The following is a 19880-nucleotide window of genomic DNA, read 5'->3' as shown; positions in this document are numbered from 1 at the left end:
GATATATCGATATAAACAACAAAAATGGCCGGCGGGGGATGAAAAGGAGCACCGTAATAACCGGATTATCGTCATAACCGGGTATCGTACTAAACTGTACTAATTATACATAAAAAGACTAGAAATGTGCAAGGGAAATGAAAATAGTATCGTAATAAGCGGTACTATCGATATAACCGATATCGATATAACGAGACTTTACTGTATATATATATATATATATATATAATCACATATATATATATATATATATATATATATATATATATTCTATATTGTTTGTCCTCAAGCTCATAGATGAGATCGAGTCAATACCTTAAACTGGTCAGTATTTGAAAAATGGTGTCTTGAATTTACTCAGTTTTATTTCCGCCAGTGATTGCATAAAATGAAGCAATCCGCACCCAAAAGCATTGGTTAAGCAGATGCATTGTGTATTTAAAAATATATACTGTATCAGTGTCTGAAACTCATGACAAAAAGTTTAGCGGACACCAGGGCAGACAACTTTAAAAAGTTGCTTGCCCAGCCATAAAGTTGCCTTCCCCATTTTTCACAACTTGAACCACAATAAGACGACTAATCGCAAAACAAAAAAAAAAAAATTGTTGCAAAGTATAAATGATTTTTTTAAAATTAAGGATGCACCTACCACAAATGCTCCCTTGCTTAATTTACGGTAAATATGCCTTGCTGAAGATTTTGCTCCAGTTGTCGTTTGCCCATACACTGTTCGTCATGGTGCACATTGCAATGTTTGCATTGCGTTGTCTGATACAAGCCACGTGAACTCTTCTTTCTAAGTGCCTTTCAAAATTCTGAAGGACACACATTACAGTCACGGGATAATGTACATTTACATTTTGTAGCATCATACATTTTGTATGCGTCGTTTGAATCTTTCTTCTGGGACTGAGGTTCTGTGCATCTACTTTGGAAAATGATATGAAATTGCAGAACCTTATAATGATCGGGAAAGTCCGACGCACAAAGCAGGCTTCTGATTGGCTGCCGTGCCGAATATGCAAATTGCCAAACGAACCGGTTTGTTTTTCTTGCTTCAGCGATCGGTATTCAGTGAAATTTTAACCCGGATCCTTTCACAAAACGGTTCTTACAGCCAACAACCACACATGATATTCACCATCGTACCAAAACGTGAATACTTTCACCATCAAAACCGGAAATGAAACTCATAAGCTTACAAAACAATGATCACACTTGCTGACAGCTGTTGTGTTTACTTGGCTTGCCACCAGACAAAATGTCATTTGCTTCATATGTAATATTTTTTATCCTAAAAGTTCCATCAGATACCCAATTGCCACTAACAGGATAAAGAAATTGATATGTAATGGAAGGGATGTTGGGTTAAAGATACCTTTACTATGTTTCCATAGTCCAAAATGTAAAAGTTTGGACTTATATACACGCACACACGCACACACACGCACACACGCACACACACACACACACACACACACACACACACACACACACACACACACACACACACACACGCACACACACACACACACACACACACACACGCACACACACGCACACACACGCATACACACACAGACACACACACACACACAACTTCCTGCATGAGGGACAAGGAGGATGATAGATGGGAAGCAGATGAGGGTGGGCACAGACATTTCTCAGCGAGGGGTAGAAGCTGGACCACACAGATAAGCCCTTCTCCCTGGCATTAGCTAACAGAGGGGGGTTTGTGGGGTGTGGATAAGCATTCAATTGATTTCAGGTTGAGAAATGGAGACTGAAATGTATCCAAACCAACTGTGGCACACTCAGAATACGAAATACAACTTTGAGCCTCTCCTATCGTTATCTTGACTGGCAGGTCCCTGTCATGATAGAGCAGTTTGTTGTCAATCTAAAGAGCCTTGTTTTTTGACGGCAGACCATAAATAAGTATTTTTTTTAATTGAAAATGTCAAATTTACTGGTGCAACACCTTTTGGTGCTGTGCATTCACATATGTGTAAATATCGAGGACCGTGTTTGAAAAATATAATTTTGTCACTGAACAATAACCGCAAATAAATGATGGATGGAAAACATCAGTAGAATTTGTTCCCTTCTTTGAAAATGTTCAAAATAAGAACACACATGTAGAGGGAGTAACGGATGTCAAATCAGGAGTGTGAGTCAACAAGCCAATCTAGCCAGATAAATGTTAATTAACGTGGATGCAGCATTCGGAGTGCACTGATGGCATAATGGGCTGATATTTTGAGTGAGTGGGAGAAGAATGAATAGAATGACGTGTGAATCAGTGCTCCTCAAAATACTGCTTTGTGACAAATGAGTTCACATTAGACATCTGTATTCATCAGTACTGGTGAATAACTGTTAATTGTACTGTAACCAAACCATTCCACATTTTCTGCAAGTTTGATCGATCCCTCTCACAATCTACAAATAAGAGGGAAGGTTTTGATCCTGACACAGCCAAATGTAGTGCAGCCAAAAACATTATATAATTTAACCCCATATTACAATAGATACACACACACACACACACACACACACACACACACACACGCACACGCACACACACACACACACACACGCACACACACACACACACACACACGCACACACACACACACACACACACACGCACACACACACACACGCACGCACACACACACACACGCACACACACACACACACACACACAAATACATACATACATACATACATACATACATACATACATACATACATACATACATACATCTGTGTAAGTTCTCAGTCGTACAGGAGTGGTCCATCGATGAAAAGGTTTCTATAGCCGTCATCTGTACTTCTTTGAAGGTGTCGGAGTTTCACTTCTTATCAAAGATGCTTAGTCAGCGAGCAAAAGTATTGCTGGTAGTTTCGGCCCTATATATATCCCTACTGTCCAGACGTGGCGGTGCCAGACTGCTCTGATTGGTCCCTGCTCTCAGGTTGGGGGGAGCAGAGGACTACTCCCTGCGGCTCCACTCATTACTTCTATTGTCCTCACTGATTACTTCTATTGTCCTGCCTGAGTATGAGGTCTACCACTGGCCTGATTGCCCCATTTGCCCTGGTATCACCTCATCAAGATAACTAAGCCTATATTGCCTAAGCAGTCTATTGTACGAACAATCCAAATTGAACCTCAACCCACCATGATGCCAAAGTTTCCTCAGGTTCCAATATGAGGTCTTTGATCCTCTCTACAAACCCTGTGGTGTTCTCTACATGATATTCTGTGTTACCAACCAACGGAGCTAAAATAGTTTTTAAATATTTGGCTACATTGTATGTAGAGGAGTCAATGCTACAAACAATGGGTCTGAGGGAGAACCCTTCTTTATGTATTTTTGGCAGGCCATAGATACATGGTGTGGCCTCTCCCGGGTATAATCTAAAATACATCTGTTTGTCTATATGTTTTCCTTTCTCTAACTTTTGGAGACAGTCAATCATTTCTTTCTTGTATCTATTGGAAGGGTCCCTTTTTAGTTGCTCATACGTGTTAGAATCACTGATTAACCTATTTATTTTGTCTTCATAATCCAATGTGTTGAGAAGCACTGTGCATCTGCCCTTGTCTGCTGGCAAAATAGTAATATTTTTGTCTTTTTGTAGAGTAGTTAACGCCTTTCTCTCTTCTAATGTTATGTTGGACGGAGGAAGTTTGGCACTACTGAGAAGAGCTGATATTTTAATGCGTAGATCATCTGCCTCTGCATACGAAGGTTTGTTATTTTTAATAGCCGATTCAGTAGCTGTGATGTAATCTATTGTAGGTATAGTTTTAGGAGTCACTGAGAAATTTAAACCTTTGGTAAGTACTGCCTTTTCTGTCTCTGAGAGATCTCTGTCTGACAAATTTTTGATCCAATTCTCCCTTGCAAACTGTTCATTCCTAATTTTTTGCGTGTTTACCAGTAGCTGAGATTGTTTCAGTAAAAGTAATTTTTGAAATTTACCCTTTTGTCTCTCTTTGGTTTTGCTATGGTGCCTCATATAACCGGATTTAGTAAATTCACACACTTCCTGATAGATTTTGTGGGTAAGTTTAGTTTGTAATCGCTAATAATAAGTTTCTATTTCTGACTGTTTGTTTTTTTATCTCTATGTTAAGTCTCCTAATTCGCAAATATAGAATTTTCCTAGTATAATTTTGTTGCATTTTATCGGCTAAGTATCCGGGTTCCAGGGGTGCTTGCTTCAAGCATTTAGGAATTAACCGGCTCTGTCTACATCTAAGATTGAATCTGAGGTGGTTCTTTAAGTCAGCTAATTTAAAGGTGGCCTTTTCTAAGTTACGTACCAGCAGAATGATGTCTCTCCCAAAGTTGGCAGCAATACGTCTGTGTAAGCTCTCAGTCGTACAGGAGTGGTCCATCGATGAGAAGGTTTCTTCAGCCGTCATCTGTACAAATGTGAAGGTTTTGGACGTTTCGCCTCCTATCCAAGAGGCTTCGTCAGCGAACTAAAGTCTGACTGGTTGTATCGGCCCTATTTATATATCCCTAATGTCCAGACATGGTGGCGCGTAAGACTCTAGGCTGTTTGGAAAGCATTGTCTAACTGAATGAGCGGTGACAAACACTTCCCAACGTTTTTGTGTTACTACACTTGAACGCACTCCTCTGTCAAGTTGCGATTGGCTAAACGGTAGAGCTAAACGGTAGAGTCATGTGTCATGGTAAGCCAATCAGAGCTAGTGTTTTCACACACACCGGAACAGCGTGTCAATAGTCACGCTAAATTGTCACATGCGAGTTGACAGCTCGGGCGTGGCCTACGTTCGCGACACTTCATTTCATTGTCGTTCTGCAATTTCATTTCATTTCAACGAGTCACTGTCACCTCACCAGTGACATGATTACGACGGAAGTGCATCGCTACGTCTTGTGCTCCAAATGTTTGCTTGTGCTCCAAGTGTTTGCTTTGCACGAGGTGATTGTTAGACACGAGTGTGACATTTTATTCGCCCGGCCCGCCTTCTTTTGTCGCGTTTTATTCCGCGTCCGTGGAATCATCGGACTCGCGCCTTTTGTTGTCATAAAATCTCTGCCAGCACCTACGGGACTCGAAGTGAATGCAGATGACATCGAGGAGCTTGTTGCTGACCATAATGAGGTCATCAACACAGAGAATTTGATTTGCCTTCAAGAGGACAAGCAGAAGCAGGCCATTCAACAGTTGATGTGCAGGCTTTTATTGAACAGTTCCATTCAGAAAAGCCTATAAGAATCATCAACATGATGAATGATAATGTGATGCCTCAGTTTCGTAAGACCTTACAAGTCAGAAAGCAACAGGTGTCAATTAAGAGCCATCAATGACCATCACAAATGTAAATAAAGTGACTTTATTAAACAGTGCAGTGTATTTCTTTCATTACAATACAATAGCACATTTATTATACATAGGATAAGGTAGGTTGTGTGTAGTTTTAAGGCTTATTTAGTTGAAAAGTATATTTTATGGAAACCCGGGAACGGATTATTCCCATTTTAATGGTTTCCTATGGGAATTTTTTTGGAGATACACACTTTTCGCCTTACACACTCTGTCTGGGAAGTGGGAACCAATTAAGTTCGTAAGTTGAGGTCTCACTGTATCTAAAATACCCAAAACACACAGTATGATAGTTTTAGTCAAATGCAAAACACCAATAAAAATGACTTAAAGTGTGCTGAAACTGCAAAAAATCGAAACCGGAAGTGCCCAGTTTCAGAAGGTCCCGGCTCCTTGTTCGTTGTGTCATGCTAAGACGTCTTGCCTTGCTCGATAATCAAAACAATGGCTTCAGATTCGGAGAACATGCTTTCTTGTTACTCATCCAGTTATGAATATGATTCAAATAGTTCTGAAGAGGAAAGCATACATGGTTGCAATCGATTAAAGAATTTATTCCGTGTCATTTTGAGGCATCAAGGGGGGTGGGGGGGGGCAGAAGATGGCGACAAAGCTCCGTGTGAAAATGGGCTCAACATTTTGGTCACAACACATAAGGATTCACCATCGCGTTATTTATGTGCTTTCCGTCGAAATTCGCCATCAACACGAAGTTTTCAGATCAAACAAAGTACCGCAAAATGCATTGACGTAATCAAAGGACTGCTACAGTGTGTCCTTTCTCGGTCAGGGGCGTTCCTTCAGTGACATGATGTGAGGACTCGTCACCAACTCGAAAACAAGACTTCTGGAATATTCAGTGTGAGTCTTAAAACATAGCTATATGCGGTGGAATCTTTGTAAAATACGCTCAGTAGAAATCATTTGAAGCGATTTAACAAATTATGGACACAAGTTGTCCGGAGGCGTCGGTTGTCCTTTAACAAAAGTTCAGAGTGCTCAGACTCAATGAATGAATTTCTGCAGAAAAATATAAAATCAAAGCCTGGCTGTACCCTCTCATCATCTCCTTCCAAGTGTCACGATCTGGTTGGCGACCAACGGGTGGCGCTGTCGGCCCCGCCTGCACCTGCACAGGTGCTGGTCGTCCCGATCAGTGGCGGACTGCCACGTTCGGATTGGCGACCAATGGGTAGCGCTGTCAACCCTGCCTACTGCCTCGCAGGTGCTGGTCGTTCCCAATCAGTGACACTCAAAAGGACTCCCGCCACGACCATTTGCTGTCGGGTCATTGTTGAATGCAATTGTATGCTTTGTATGCATTGTGCATTGTGTATGCATTGTATGCTGTGCGTGTGTTTGTTTTACATTGGCGGACTTCTAATTTTGGTTTCCTTTTGATACTTTGTGTTTTTTCCATTCAGATGACTTTGATGTTTTACATTTTGTTCCTGCTGACTTTATTTTAATACAATTTGACAAACACAACCTCCTGCTCCCTCCTGCCTGCTTTTTGGGATCCGCAACCACCATCACCACCTTGCAAAACGTGACACCAAGAGACATGCAGTAGCCATATCCGCTCCAAAATAAGGGGCCTGCACCCTGTTATCCAGTCCAGGACACAGAAGTGCGAGGAACGCACGCATCGAGCCATTGATTAACACGAGCAGTAACATATCCAATAGAAATTTAAAAATACTCGAGGTTCGCCTCTGTGTACAACACACCTACTACTCCATTTAGCTGGCCTGACATGTGCCACAATGCCAATGAAGTGAGCCCCTATGTTGTATTGGTGACTCAAATAGCCATAATACCTCCTCCATAATATGAAGAATGGACGAGCCTTGGTCAGTTCTTTCACCTCCTTTCACTTATCTACGTGTTGCAATCTTCATGCGGACGGAAGGACGCTGGCAATTTTACCCACCAACCGTTCAGTCACAAGTTACAATGCATGCATGATCAAAGGTCTACCCTTAAGATGGCCCTCAAGGTTCCAACTGAAAATCGAACTGGTTTGATGATTGATGATCAACAAAACGTGATTTTAATTTCGAAGAGAGAATATATCTCATTTAAAAATACAGGACTGGAAAAAAAATTAAATTGTAATTTAGGCATCCAAGAAAGGGATACTCCAATGTAATCAATATATAGAGAAGAGCATTCATTACAAAGCATTATAGAATATACTGCTGTAATACTGAGTTCGGAAATCATGTGAGAGGTAGGCTTACTTTTCGAAAACCTCTTCACAAGAAAGCTGTTGGCAACAACGAATTTTACCTGCAGGGTATTAAAAAGAATTCATGTAAGGCATTTGAAAGTTGACCTCATTTTCAAACCAGAAAGCTGTGTTGAGTTATTTATGCCGTCTATGAATAAATAACGATTCACATGCTTTGGCACAAAAAAAAAAAAAAATGACCTCAAAATAATTTTCTTGGGCTTACCTGGTCCCATGGACACACGATGCCACCGGAAAACATAAAAAGGTAACCCATAGCAACCAAGCAGGCCCAGATGACAAGGGAGAACACCCGAAGTAGTTTCTTGAAAATTGATTCAATGCAGACCAAAACAAATACAGCCAAGAAGATCGCCAACGCTGTGGGAACTGTGATTACAAAGGCCATATGGTCCTCGACGTTCTGGAACAGGAAAACATGAATTAGAAAATAAGGCCACAACTACATTTGCATTAACAGGAAGTTGAATAGTGAAAAATAATAATATCTGTGTCTGGCGGCGCCATGTCTGGACATTAGGGATATATATACAGGGCCGATACTACCAGTAAGACTTGACTTCGCTGAAGAAGCATCTTGGTTAAGAAGCGAAACGTCCGACATCTTCAAAAAAGTACAGATGACGGCTGAAGAAACCTTTTCATCGATGGACCACTCCTGTACGACTGAGAGTTTACACAGACGAAATAATAATTTTACTTTTTTCCCCCATAAAGTCCTGAATCGCAGACAAATTGTTTATAGAATCTTAATGGGTACTTAAGAGACTTTAAAGGCCCTATTTTCATTACGAGCAAAAGTCTAGAGCAAAGTGCATGTATCTAAGCTTTTGAGGGGTTTCCTTTAGTTTGGTATTTTGCTCTAATGTGGACGGGCAGAGATTATATTTTGCCAATCATTTGGCTAAATTGTGTTTTATAATCTCCAAAAACTTAACAAACAATTAAACTGCTAATACACACTCTAAAACAAGTTGGGTCAAACGTTAAGAGTGATGAAAATTGATGCAACTGTTTAAAGATTGTCTAAAATTTTAAACATTTTAAGGACAATTAAACTTGAGAGAAACTGAAAGAAAACAGCATTTTCGATTTATAGAAAATTGACTCGTGTCAAGGCAATATGAGACAACCAGACTGCTCAACCTCACTTCTTGATTCCTTCTTCAGTTTTCCAACTAAACAAATAAACAATATTGTGTGAGTCAGTGACGTGCGGTGAGGTTAATGCAGGGGTGGGCAAACTTTTTGACTCGCGGGCCGCATTGGGTTCTAAAATTTGACAGAGGGGCCGGGCCAGGAGCATATGGAGGGAGTGTTTGGGCCGGAAATACTAAACCTAAAGCATTAAAGGAGAACCGACGCCACCGGACAAGTTATGTCCATAATTTATAAAATGACTTCAAATGACTTCGACTGAGCGTTTTTTACAAAGATTCCACAGCATATAGCTATAGTTTACGTTTTAAGACTTGCGCTGAATATTCATGAAGTCTTGTTTTCGAGTTGATGACGATCCCCATGTGACGTCACGTTTGGACCGCCCCTGACCGAGAAAGGACCCACAATGCATTTTGGGTACTTTGTTTGGTCTGAAAACTTCGTGTTGATCCGTGTCGATGGCGAAATTAGAAGGAAAACACATAAATAACGCCATGATGAATCGTTGTGTGTTGCACCAAGACAAATATTTGATATTCGCTGACACAAATTCCCAGCTGACAAATCAGCCCATTTCCAACGGAGCTTGGGCGCAATCTTCTGCATTTTCTGGGTGCTACATTGCTGTCATTGACGGCTCGAATTGATATGGGAGGACTCCTTGAATCAATTGCAAACATTTATGCTTTCCTCTTCAGAACTATTTGAATCATATTCATAACTGGATGAGTAACAAGAAAGCATCTTCTCCAAATCTGAAGCCATTGTTTTGATTCTCGAGCAAGGCAAGACGTCTTGGCGTGACGTCACGAACAAGGGGGTGGGACCTTCTGAAACTGGCCATTTCCGGATTCATTTTGAAGTCATTTTTATTGGGGTTTTTCATTTTACTAAAAATATCAGCCTGCCTGTTTTGGGTATTTTAGATGCTATAAAACGTTTTTCTGATATCAGTGGGAAACAAAAAAATTGTGCCGGTTGTCCTTTAAATGTAGTGTGTACAAACCTCATAGCACATTAAGAACACTACAACCCAATTTATCAACTGTCTTTCAAATGTGAAAAATATCCCTGATCAGTTATTAAATTTGTCTCAAGGAATTGTCATGATCTGGTTGGCGACCAACGGGGGGCGCTGTCGGCCCCGCCTACACCTGCACAGGTGCTGGTCGTCCCGATCAGATTGGCGACCAGCGGGTAGCGACGTCAGCCCTGCCTGCAGCCTCGCAGTTGCTGGTCGTTTAATCACTGACACTTAAAAGGACACCCGGCACGACCATCCGGTGCCGGTTCATTGTTTGCTTGTTTGCTGCTTGTTTGCTGCATGCTGTGCATGTGTTTGTTTAACCTTGGCGGACTTTTACTTTTGGTCTTCTTTTGCTACTTTGTATTTTTTCCATTCAGATGATTTTGATGTTTTACATTTTGTTCCTGCTGACCTTTATTTTAATAAAATTTGTCAAACAACCTCCTACTCACTCCTGCCTGCTTTTTGGGATCCGCACCCGCCATCACCACCAAGCACACCATGACAGAATGAACCGGCCAACCATCGGATCCCGCAGGTACATCGGACCCGTCTCATTTCCACCCTGTGCCTGGCAATGCTACGTCCACGTTAGCCCGAGCCTCGTCGAGTTTGAATTGCGTCACTCGACGAGCCGTAACGTCCACGTAAACGTCTGGCCGAGACCTCCTTCCAGGTGGCCGTCAAGGGTGACACTGGGTGACTGGCATTGCACGCCCACGTCCAGCCACGCTGTCGTCGTGTATGACGAATTGAGTCTCATCCACTACGAGCCGTGCAATGTCCGCGTCAACGTCAGTCCGAGACCCCGCTCACCGCTGGATCCCGGAGCGGCTCTGGACTGGTCTCGTTCCCCCGGAGCCGGGCAGTTCACGCCCACGTCGGCGTCCGGCCGAGACCTGGTCCCATACGGCCGTACGGGGTGCCATTCTGCGCCTGGCAGTTCGACGTCCACGCAGAGCCATGCGCCGTCGCGTGAACGTGCGAGAGGGATCGCACTCACGCCCACGACGATCCGTGCCGTGTCTTCGTCCACCCCAGGCCGAGTCCCGTTCCCATCAGGCCGCCGCCCGTCGTATGCTGGAGAGGCAGCGGTTGCCCTCTCCACCGACCGTTCCCTGGCGAGTGGACCTTTTGGGAGACTGTTGGGACTTCTGGAAGCAGCCCCTTGAAGGGGGGGTACTGTCATGATCTGGTTGGCGACCAGCGGGGGGCGCTGTCGGCCCCGCCTACACCTGCACAGGTGCTGGTCGTCCCGATCAGATTGGCGACCAGCGGGTAGCGACGTCAGCCCTGCCTGCAGCCTCGCAGGTGCTGGTCGTTTAATCATTGACACTTAAAAGGACACCCGGCACGACCATCCGGTGCCGGTTCATTGCTTGCTTGTTTGCTGCTTGTTTGCTGCATGCTGTGCATGTGTTTGTTTAACCTTGGCGGACTTTTACTTTTGGTCTTCTTCTGCTACTTTGTATTTTTTCCATTCAGATGATTTTGATGTTTTACATTTTGTTCCTGCTGACCTTTATTTTAATACAATTTGTCAAACAACCTCCTACTCACTCCTGCCTGCTTTTTGGGATCCGCACCCGCCATTGTGACAGGTATTTCCTATTTTGGTTATATTCGCGTAGTTCTATTGGTTTACAAATGATATATATCTAAAATGTTTATTTAAACATGGAACGCCTGCTTCGGTTCGTGTTTCGTGTCGGACCGATTTAGATCGTTGGACCGGAAATTGTTGTGCGCGTACGTTTGCATTAGATCGGGGCATTCGAAGTAAACCACTGTTGAGTCAAGACGTATCACATTGCTTGTCTTGTGTTTTTTTTCTGGATCCCACAACACCGTATCTCCCTTACTATAGTGGAGAGCGCAACATTTTGGAGGCACCGCTGGGATATTTGCGTTCGAGTGTTGTCTACTCGCCGTGGGTAGAAGCTCGCGCCGAATATCCCCAATCAACCCAGTCGGAGTGGCGTCGCCGTTTACTGGTTTGTTTCTACATGTGCTCTAGTTGCATCTCTGTGCGTACAGCCACCACTTGAGGGCACTGGAAGACTTTGAAGATTTCAAAATATCTGGACAAATAGGGGAACTCGGACAAAAAGATAAACTCACATTTCCTAATTTGGTCAGACAGATAGAAAGTGGGCTCAGTAAAGGCAGGTTCCATCCCTAGGATAGTTGTTAGTGTCCAGAACCCTACTAATCATGATATTAGGTTTCCAGTAAAGGCTATTATTGGTACAGTGCAGTCAGTAGGGTCTGTCTACCCAGCTAACATATTTAAAAGGGACTTTCCTTCAGCGGTTGTCAATGAGGTCCATGTCCATAATACCACCATCGCTCTCAGTGAGCAGTGGGACCCCCCAATTGACCTTTCTCATTTCGACGAAGATAAAAGAAAGACCGTTCAGCAGATGTTGAGAGAGGAATCGGCATCATTTTCAAAATCGGACGACGACATAGGGTGTGTGGAAAACCTACAAATGGACATTTTGTTGAAAGACACTGAGCCCGTTTCAAAGACATATATGTCTGTCCCAAAGCCAATGTACAGAGAGGTGAAAGATTATTTACAGGACTTGATAGCGCAGGGGTGGGTGGAAAAGTCCACTTCCTCCTACTCATCCCCTGTCGTCTGTGTCAGGAAAAAAGATGGTACACTGCGCTTATGTATTGATTACAGAGAGCTGAACCGGAAAACACACCCTGACCGGCACCCCATCCCACGGGTACAGGACGTGGTGGATAGCCTTGGGGGTAACACCATCTTCTCGCTGCTGGACCAAGGCAAAGCATACCACCAGGGGTTCATGTCCAAAGGGAGCCGACACCTGACTGCCTTCGTGACCCCTTGGGGCCTTTATGAATGGATTCGAATTCCGTTTGGACTCATGAATGCACCAGCAGCGTTCCAGCGGTGTATGGAACAATGTCTGGAGGGGTTACGGGACGAAATGTATGAAAAGAGTTCCAGTCTGTAAACTGTTCATTATTATAGTTCATATTTGGATGCAGTTCATAATACCGTGCGTCATTGTTTTGGGCACGTCGTCCAGCGTATTTATGTATTTACTAGTACATATGTTGGGGACAACATCTATTTTGAGGGGGGGTATGTGACAGGTTGTAAATTATCGTATTTCCTATTTTAGTTACATTCGCGTAGTTCTATTGGTTTACAAATGATATATATCGAAAATGTTTATTTAAACATGGAACGCCTGCTTCGGTTCGTGTTTTGTGTCGGACCGATTTAGATCGTTGGACCGGAAATTGTTGTGCGCGTACGTTTGCATTAGATCGGGGCATTCGAAGTAAACCACTGTTGAGTCAAGACGTATCACATTGCTTGTCTTGTGGTTTTTTTCTGGATCCCACAACACAGTATCTCCCTTACTATAGTGGAGAGCGCAACACCATCACCACCTAGCACACTGTGACAGGAATATGGCGTTTACATACTATTTCGCAGATACTTGGAGGAGGAAATGGAAATAGATTAAAATAACATATGCACTGTGATTTATCAAGATTGCGTCTGTTTTTAATACGTTTTCATTGAAGGGGAAAAGTTAAAGAAATCAACATTTATTGAAAAATGGAATCACTTTCAACATTCAAAACATATTGTTACACAATGAAATATTCAAGCGCAATGATACCTACTTGTGTTAAATTCCGCCAAATCATAGATGGTTTGTCCTGACCGCGCGCTCAACAAACTCTCCACTGACGCCCTCGCCTTCACGCGCAAACAATACACGTGTACCGTCGCCGAGCACACAAACGTAGGCTACCTGCAGTTGAAATTTGCATACTTGGCTCGGCAGCCAATCAGAAGCCTGCTTCTTTCTTCCGGACTTTCGCAAGCGTTATAAAGTCGTGCAATTGCATGTCATTTTCCAAAATAGATGCACAGAACCTCAGCCCAGAAGAAAGATTCAAAAGAAGCTAACAACATATGTGACGCTACAAAACGTAAATTTACATTAAACCGTGACTGTAAAGTGTACGTGAGACTCATGAAAGGGGCTTAGTGGCTCGTAGGAAGCAATGCAAACGTTTCATTGTGCACCACAATGACAATCGACTACTGCAGCAAAATCTACAGCCATGCACTTTTACCATAAATTAAGCAAGGTAGCATTTGTAGTAGGTGCATTCTTGATTATAAGAAAAACTTTATGCTTTGTGACAATGTTTTTTAATGTGATTAGTTGTCTCATTGTTCTTCAAGTTGTGAAAAATGGGCCAGGCAACTTTTCAGTTATCTGCCCTGTTGTCCGCTAACTTGCGGATCAAAAAGCCTAACGTGGCCCGCGGGCCGTAGTTTGCCCATGTCTGGGTTAATGGCTGGTGAGGCACTGACGTCATCACAGTCAGATTTCCAAACATATGAACTCCACAGAGTAGCTTATTCACCATTTGATTGGCAACAGTTAACGTGTTTTGTTTAAAATGTCATGTCGGCATCCGGTCGGTATACAAACTGTAGCATAGAAAAAAAGATTAAAAAAACGTTATTATTGTGTTACATTTACTTATAAATGAAGTCCAAGTCTCTGTCTCAATGAAGATCACTGCCAGTGAAGAAAGTCGTCCTGGATAAGTCCTGTTCCGACTGTATACATGTTTTCAGTCTTTTGTGCTGAGAATGACCGCTCCACTGATGTTGTAGTTGCTGGAACAGTGAGGACGAGCTGGAGCAACTTTGTCGCTTCAGGAATAGTTTCAATGAGATCCTTCTGGGCCAAAAAGCTGAGAAGCTGTCCAGGAGATTTATATTCATCCCTCACCATTTGTGAGCTATACAGTCCGGTGTTGGTCTTCCTTTAATTATTATCTCCTGCTTCGATTGAAAGTCCAGTTTAGAAAATTCTTTCAATTTAGATATATAATCCACCGTTCTGAAAATAAGGCCAAGCAACACGAATAAATGACTGGATGGTTGCATTTAACTTGCTAACTGTTTACTGTAGCTTGCTGTCACTAATTCTATTATTCTGCAGCCGAGGAGTCGCAAGAAGAATCTCTAATCACCATCGCCCCCTGTCATGAGGCAGGAGAACTGTGTGCCTCACCGATGCACACAGTTTTGATAAAAATAAAATAAAATAAACATTGTAATACAGTGTTTATAGTGTACAGTGACTGTACATTATATACACCAGCTAAACTAGAAATTTAGTTGTTGTACTAAATTCATCCTGTCTACTTGATAACTAATGTTAAGCAGATTCCTTACTTACAGACAGTGTATTGTAGGTGTTCAAATACCTGACATGTTTCGGCGACTACTTCCGCCTTCGTCAGAGTGTCACGGATGTTGCTGTGACGCGCCATTTTCAGCTGGTGTTGCTATGAGGGCGTGACCTACCTGTCAGAACTGACAGGCAAGCCACGCCCCCCGCTGTCCGCTCGTCCCTCCAGGATGCTGCTCCAGGTAGTAGAGAGCATGTAAGCTCCCTCATCCCTGTTGATGGTCCTTGGTCCTCGCTTTCGGATTTCAATGGCCTCCCTGATCCAGCGCTGATGTTTGTTGTCTTCGGTGCGGATGACTCTGGCCTTCTCCCAGTCCATGATGTGGTTCTCTCTTTTGCAGTGGTCCGTGATGGCTGATTTATGGTGCTCCTGTTGTGCTTGTTCTTTTATTGCTCTTGTTTGGATTGTTGCCGTCTCCTTCTCGCACTCGTTCTTGTGCTCTTTTTTTCTTGTAATGAAACCCCTTCCTGTCTCCCCGATGTATGATTTATTGCATGACTTGCATGGGATTTCATATATTGAGTTACATTTGTTTTCCGGGAGTATTTTGTCCTTTGGGTGTACCAAGATTTGACGGAGAGTTGTGTGTGGTTTGACCGGTGTGTTTATGTTGTGTTTCCTCAGTGCCCTTTGTATGCGTTCTGTGATTCCTCTTATGTACGGTAGTGTTACCATTGCTCTGTGTTCTTGTTTGTTTGTTTGCTTTTTCTTTCTTCCCTGTCTTGTGTTGTTTTTGTTTTTGACCTGCTCTGCCCCTTTAGTTATTGCCCACTGGGGATATTGGCATTTTTTCAGTGCGTGTTGTATATGTTTTTCCTCCTGTGTGTTGTCTTCCGGGTCCGTGATTATTGTGGTGCGTTCATGTAATGTTCTGACGACTGACAACTTATGAATAGTGGGGTGTTCAGATGTCCAAAGGAGATATTGGTCAGTATGTGTAGGTTTCCTGTGTACTTTTATTTTGATGTCCCCGTTGTCCGTGTGGTGTATGTTCAAGTCCAAGAAGGCGATGGAGTGGTTTGTTTCTTCTTCATGGGTGAACTTGATACTGCCTGTGGTGTCTATGGAGTTGAGGTGTTCAGTAAGCTGTTGCGTATGTCCTGTTTTGATTTTTTCCAAGATGTCGTCCACATACCTTGCCTTCTTGGACTTGAACATACACCACACGGACAACGGGGACATCAAAATAAAAGTACACAGGAAACCTACACATACTGACCAATATCTCCTTTGGACATCTGAACACCCCACTATTCATAAGTTGTCAGTCGTCAGAACATTACATGAACGCACCACAATAATCACGGACCCGGAAGACAAAACACAGGAGGAAAAACATATACAACACGCACTGAAAAAATGCCAATATCCCCAGTGGGCAATAACTAAAGGGGCAGAGCAGGTCAAAAACAAAAACAACACAAGACAGGGAAGAAAGAAAAAGCAAACAAACAAACAAGAACACAGAGCAATGGTAACACTACCGTACATAAGAGGAATCACAGAACGCATACAAAGGGCACTGAGGAAACACAACATAAACACACCGGTCAAACCACACACAACTCTCCGTCAAATCTTGGTACACCCAAAGGACAAAATACTCCCGGAAAACAAATGTAACTCAATATATGAAATCCCATGCAAGTCATGCAATAAATCATACATCGGGGAGACAGGAAGGAGTTTCATTACAAGAAAAAAAAGAGCACAAGAACGAGTGCGAGAAGGAGACGGCAACAATCCAAACAAGAGCAATAAAAGAACAAGCACAACAGGAGCACCATAAATCAGCCATCACGGACCACTGCAAAAGAGAGAACCACATCATGGACTGGGAGAAGGCCAGAGTCATCCGCACCGAAGACAACAAACATCAGCGCTGGATCAGGGAGGCCATTGAAATCCGAAAGCGAGGACCAAGGACCATCAACAGGGATGAGGGAGCTTACATGCTCTCTACTACCTGGAGCAGCATCCTGGAGGGACGAGCGGACAGCGGGGGGCGTGGCTTGCCTGTCAGTTCTGACAGGTAGGTCACGCCCTCATAGCAACACCAGCTGAAAATGGCGCGTCACAGCAACATCCGTGACACTCTGACGAAGGCGGAAGTAGTCGCCGAAACATGTCAGGTATTTGAACACCTACAATACACTGTCTGTAAGTAAGGAATCTGCTTAACATTAGAAATTTAGTTCATATACTAAAAGCTTTTGAACACTTTAATAGCGAGATGCAGAGGGACAGCAATGCGGTCTCACAGCAGAGCAAGCCAGCACAGTTAGCATAGTGACTGCGCAATCCATGGTGAGGCATAGCCGGCTGCTGCCTCACCCACCGCTCGTCTCCACTTGAAAATTCAGCGATTTTGAAAAAAAAAAAAATTAAAAAAATGGTGAAGTTAAATGGAAAAGAACGTTAAAGTCCAAATCACTAAATAAATATAACTATTTAATTTATTTTGTCATTTGATATTTCCATGATGACAGGTGAGGCACAGCCTCAACTGCCTCGTCTGACTGCACGTCACTGGTGTGCGTCACCCGCTGAGGCAACCAATAGCCCTTCTAGGGAAATAAGTGTGTCAGCATTATCAGATTTGCTAGATGTAATCTATGGCACCGAATAACACACTTCACTTTCACTTGTGAACATTTCTTTTGTAAGATTTCACCAGGACAAAAGGACTTGTGTTGCTTTCTTTTTTCAAATGTAGAATAGATTGCAGTAATCTGGATGAAGATGTTTGTGTTCTGCATTGTGCACGTACCAAAGCAGATTAGTTCCCTTCTGTATTGCTCTAGCTATCTAATTGTACTTCATTTGATATACAGTATCTAATGTTGGCTGCAAAAACAGCTTTAAAACTGAACAGTATAAATGGATGCTGTAATTATATCCATCCAAATAAATCTATCCAAACATTATCTCAATGATGAATGTTTTTTTGATTTCAGGGCAGGTCAGGCCTAAGAAAAGTCATTGAACATACAAGACATACATCGAGGATTTTGTGTATATTTTCTGGTTGTAAGATTTGTTTAATTTTGGCGAAGAACGAGGACTTTTTTTTCATCGATCACTGTAAAAGGATGTTAAAATGGAATAAGAACGTTTGGTGGTTGGAGCTAAATATCCTAGCCCCTATTTGCCTCTTCTTCCCTTACGTGGCACCAGATGAGAACGTTTTAAAGCAGGGGTGTCCACACTTTCATTTTCAAGGGCTCACACAGAATAATTGAAGAATAAAAGGGCACCGCTTAAATTCCTCAACATTTTGAAACAAACAAAAGTGCGTCAATTCTATGGTGTTTCTATTATCTAGTTAATGTTAAAAGTGTTGATGCAAATACGATTTGTGGGGTGGACAACAGATGTCAATCTCACAGATTAGATCCAGCTCTGCACAAAACCATAGTTCACGTGTCAAAGTCAAGGCGGGCCAGATCTGGCCCGTCACTTCATTTTATTTGGCCCGCGAAAGCAAAACACATTTGTTAAATTCCATGATGCTTGCTAAAGTCCGAACCAAAATTTCAAATTATCCAGTGTAAACCACAACGAAAGTCATTATTTTTGGCATCCAATTTTAAAACGAATTATTCATTAATTTGTTGTGCGCTCCATACTGTATGTAATATGTGGAGGAGATGATACATGGCTTCCCCAAATTCATAACAGTCACCAAGAGGAAACCGTAACTACAATGTGGCCTGCGGCAAAACATGAATTTGACACCCTTGCCATAGTTGAATCCCAGCTCCACATTCAGAACCCTCAAAAAAAAAAAAAAAAAACGAACCATTGTAAAGTACTTGAATATGTCTTCATAAATCATCTAGCACAAAAAAAATAAACATCTTTTGCCTCTAAATTGTAATTACCGGTATCATTGTTCACTATAGTGTTTTGAAGATAAATTGTCTTTGCTTTCATCATTGTTTGTATTTTCAAATATAGAGAAAAGTACTACAGTGTATAAATATATGTATTAGAAGTAATGGCACTTATTTTTCCGACAACCTCCTTTCTTACTCTGTCCACCTTAACCTTTTTTAACTCATCTTGTGGCCAATAACAAATGGCATTTTTGTTGTTGTTTTGTTGTTGTTGTTTTGGCATGTCACAGTCTGCAGAAAAATGGAGAGGAGGCTTCAATTGGGCTCCGGTATTGATCACGATCGTAATGTGTCAGTGTCTGCTGCCGCATTTATATGTAGAGACACACTTCTCAAAGAAGCGATATTGACTCCTTTTATCCAGGCTGGGGGTTGATCCCTATTTTACATTTTCTCTTGGACATCTGAGATACTGGGTGTATGTCAATCATTTCCTGTGACCTTAAATACACCATCCATGCAGACAAAGCTTAGAAATAAAAATAGGAACAAAATTGTGAAATTTATGATCAGAATTCACTTTCACTGACATCAATTTCTTGTATTAGGGCATTTACTTTGCTTCCTTCATCTTTCATTTATTTATATTACGTTTCTCCTGTCTTCAAGTGTTAAAGCTTTTCTTATCTTAACTCTTTAGTATTTTTGGTCATTTTGTAGCTATTTAGCAATGCAACATTTGTGCTGCGTCTGAAACTAACAATAACAAATACGTCCTGTACTGTTGCACATGTGGTTGCTGTTGCGTTTTTGAGCTAAGCAGTAGGCGTTGGGGTGGCAGGCTGAGGTTGGATTAGACTTTGGCGGAAGGCTTGTTTACCTGAGAAAAAAAAAAATATTACGAAACATAAGATGCAATGGCTTTAATCTATGAATATTTTTTTCACAT

The 19880-nt window shown here is 42.2% G+C and overlaps 1 protein-coding gene across 4 annotated transcripts in view; it reads right to left on the bottom strand.

Moving 5' to 3' along the window:
- Window positions 1-19880, bottom strand: part of adcy2a (adenylate cyclase 2a) — a 76528-nt gene that overhangs the window by 52775 nt on the left and 3873 nt on the right. For all 4 annotated transcript variants that reach the window (XR_016115178.1, XM_088997777.1, XM_088997776.1 and 1 more), the window contains exon 2: window positions 7839-8036. Coding sequence is in view for 3 of the 4 variants with exons in the window: in XM_088997777.1 (XP_088853903.1) it covers window positions 7839-8036 (198 nt within the window). In the remaining variant the exon portion in view is untranslated. The remainder of the gene's footprint in view (window positions 1-7838; window positions 8037-19880) is intronic.

Source organism: Hippocampus bargibanti, linkage group LG06, assembly GCF_051943395.1.
Source record: "Hippocampus bargibanti isolate YZ-2025 linkage group LG06, ASM5194339v1, whole genome shotgun sequence".
In the NCBI taxonomy this organism is placed as follows: domain Eukaryota; kingdom Metazoa; phylum Chordata; class Actinopteri; order Syngnathiformes; family Syngnathidae; genus Hippocampus; species Hippocampus bargibanti.
The sequence above is the reverse complement of the archived record's forward strand: the minus strand, read 5'-3'. Positions and strand labels throughout refer to the sequence as shown.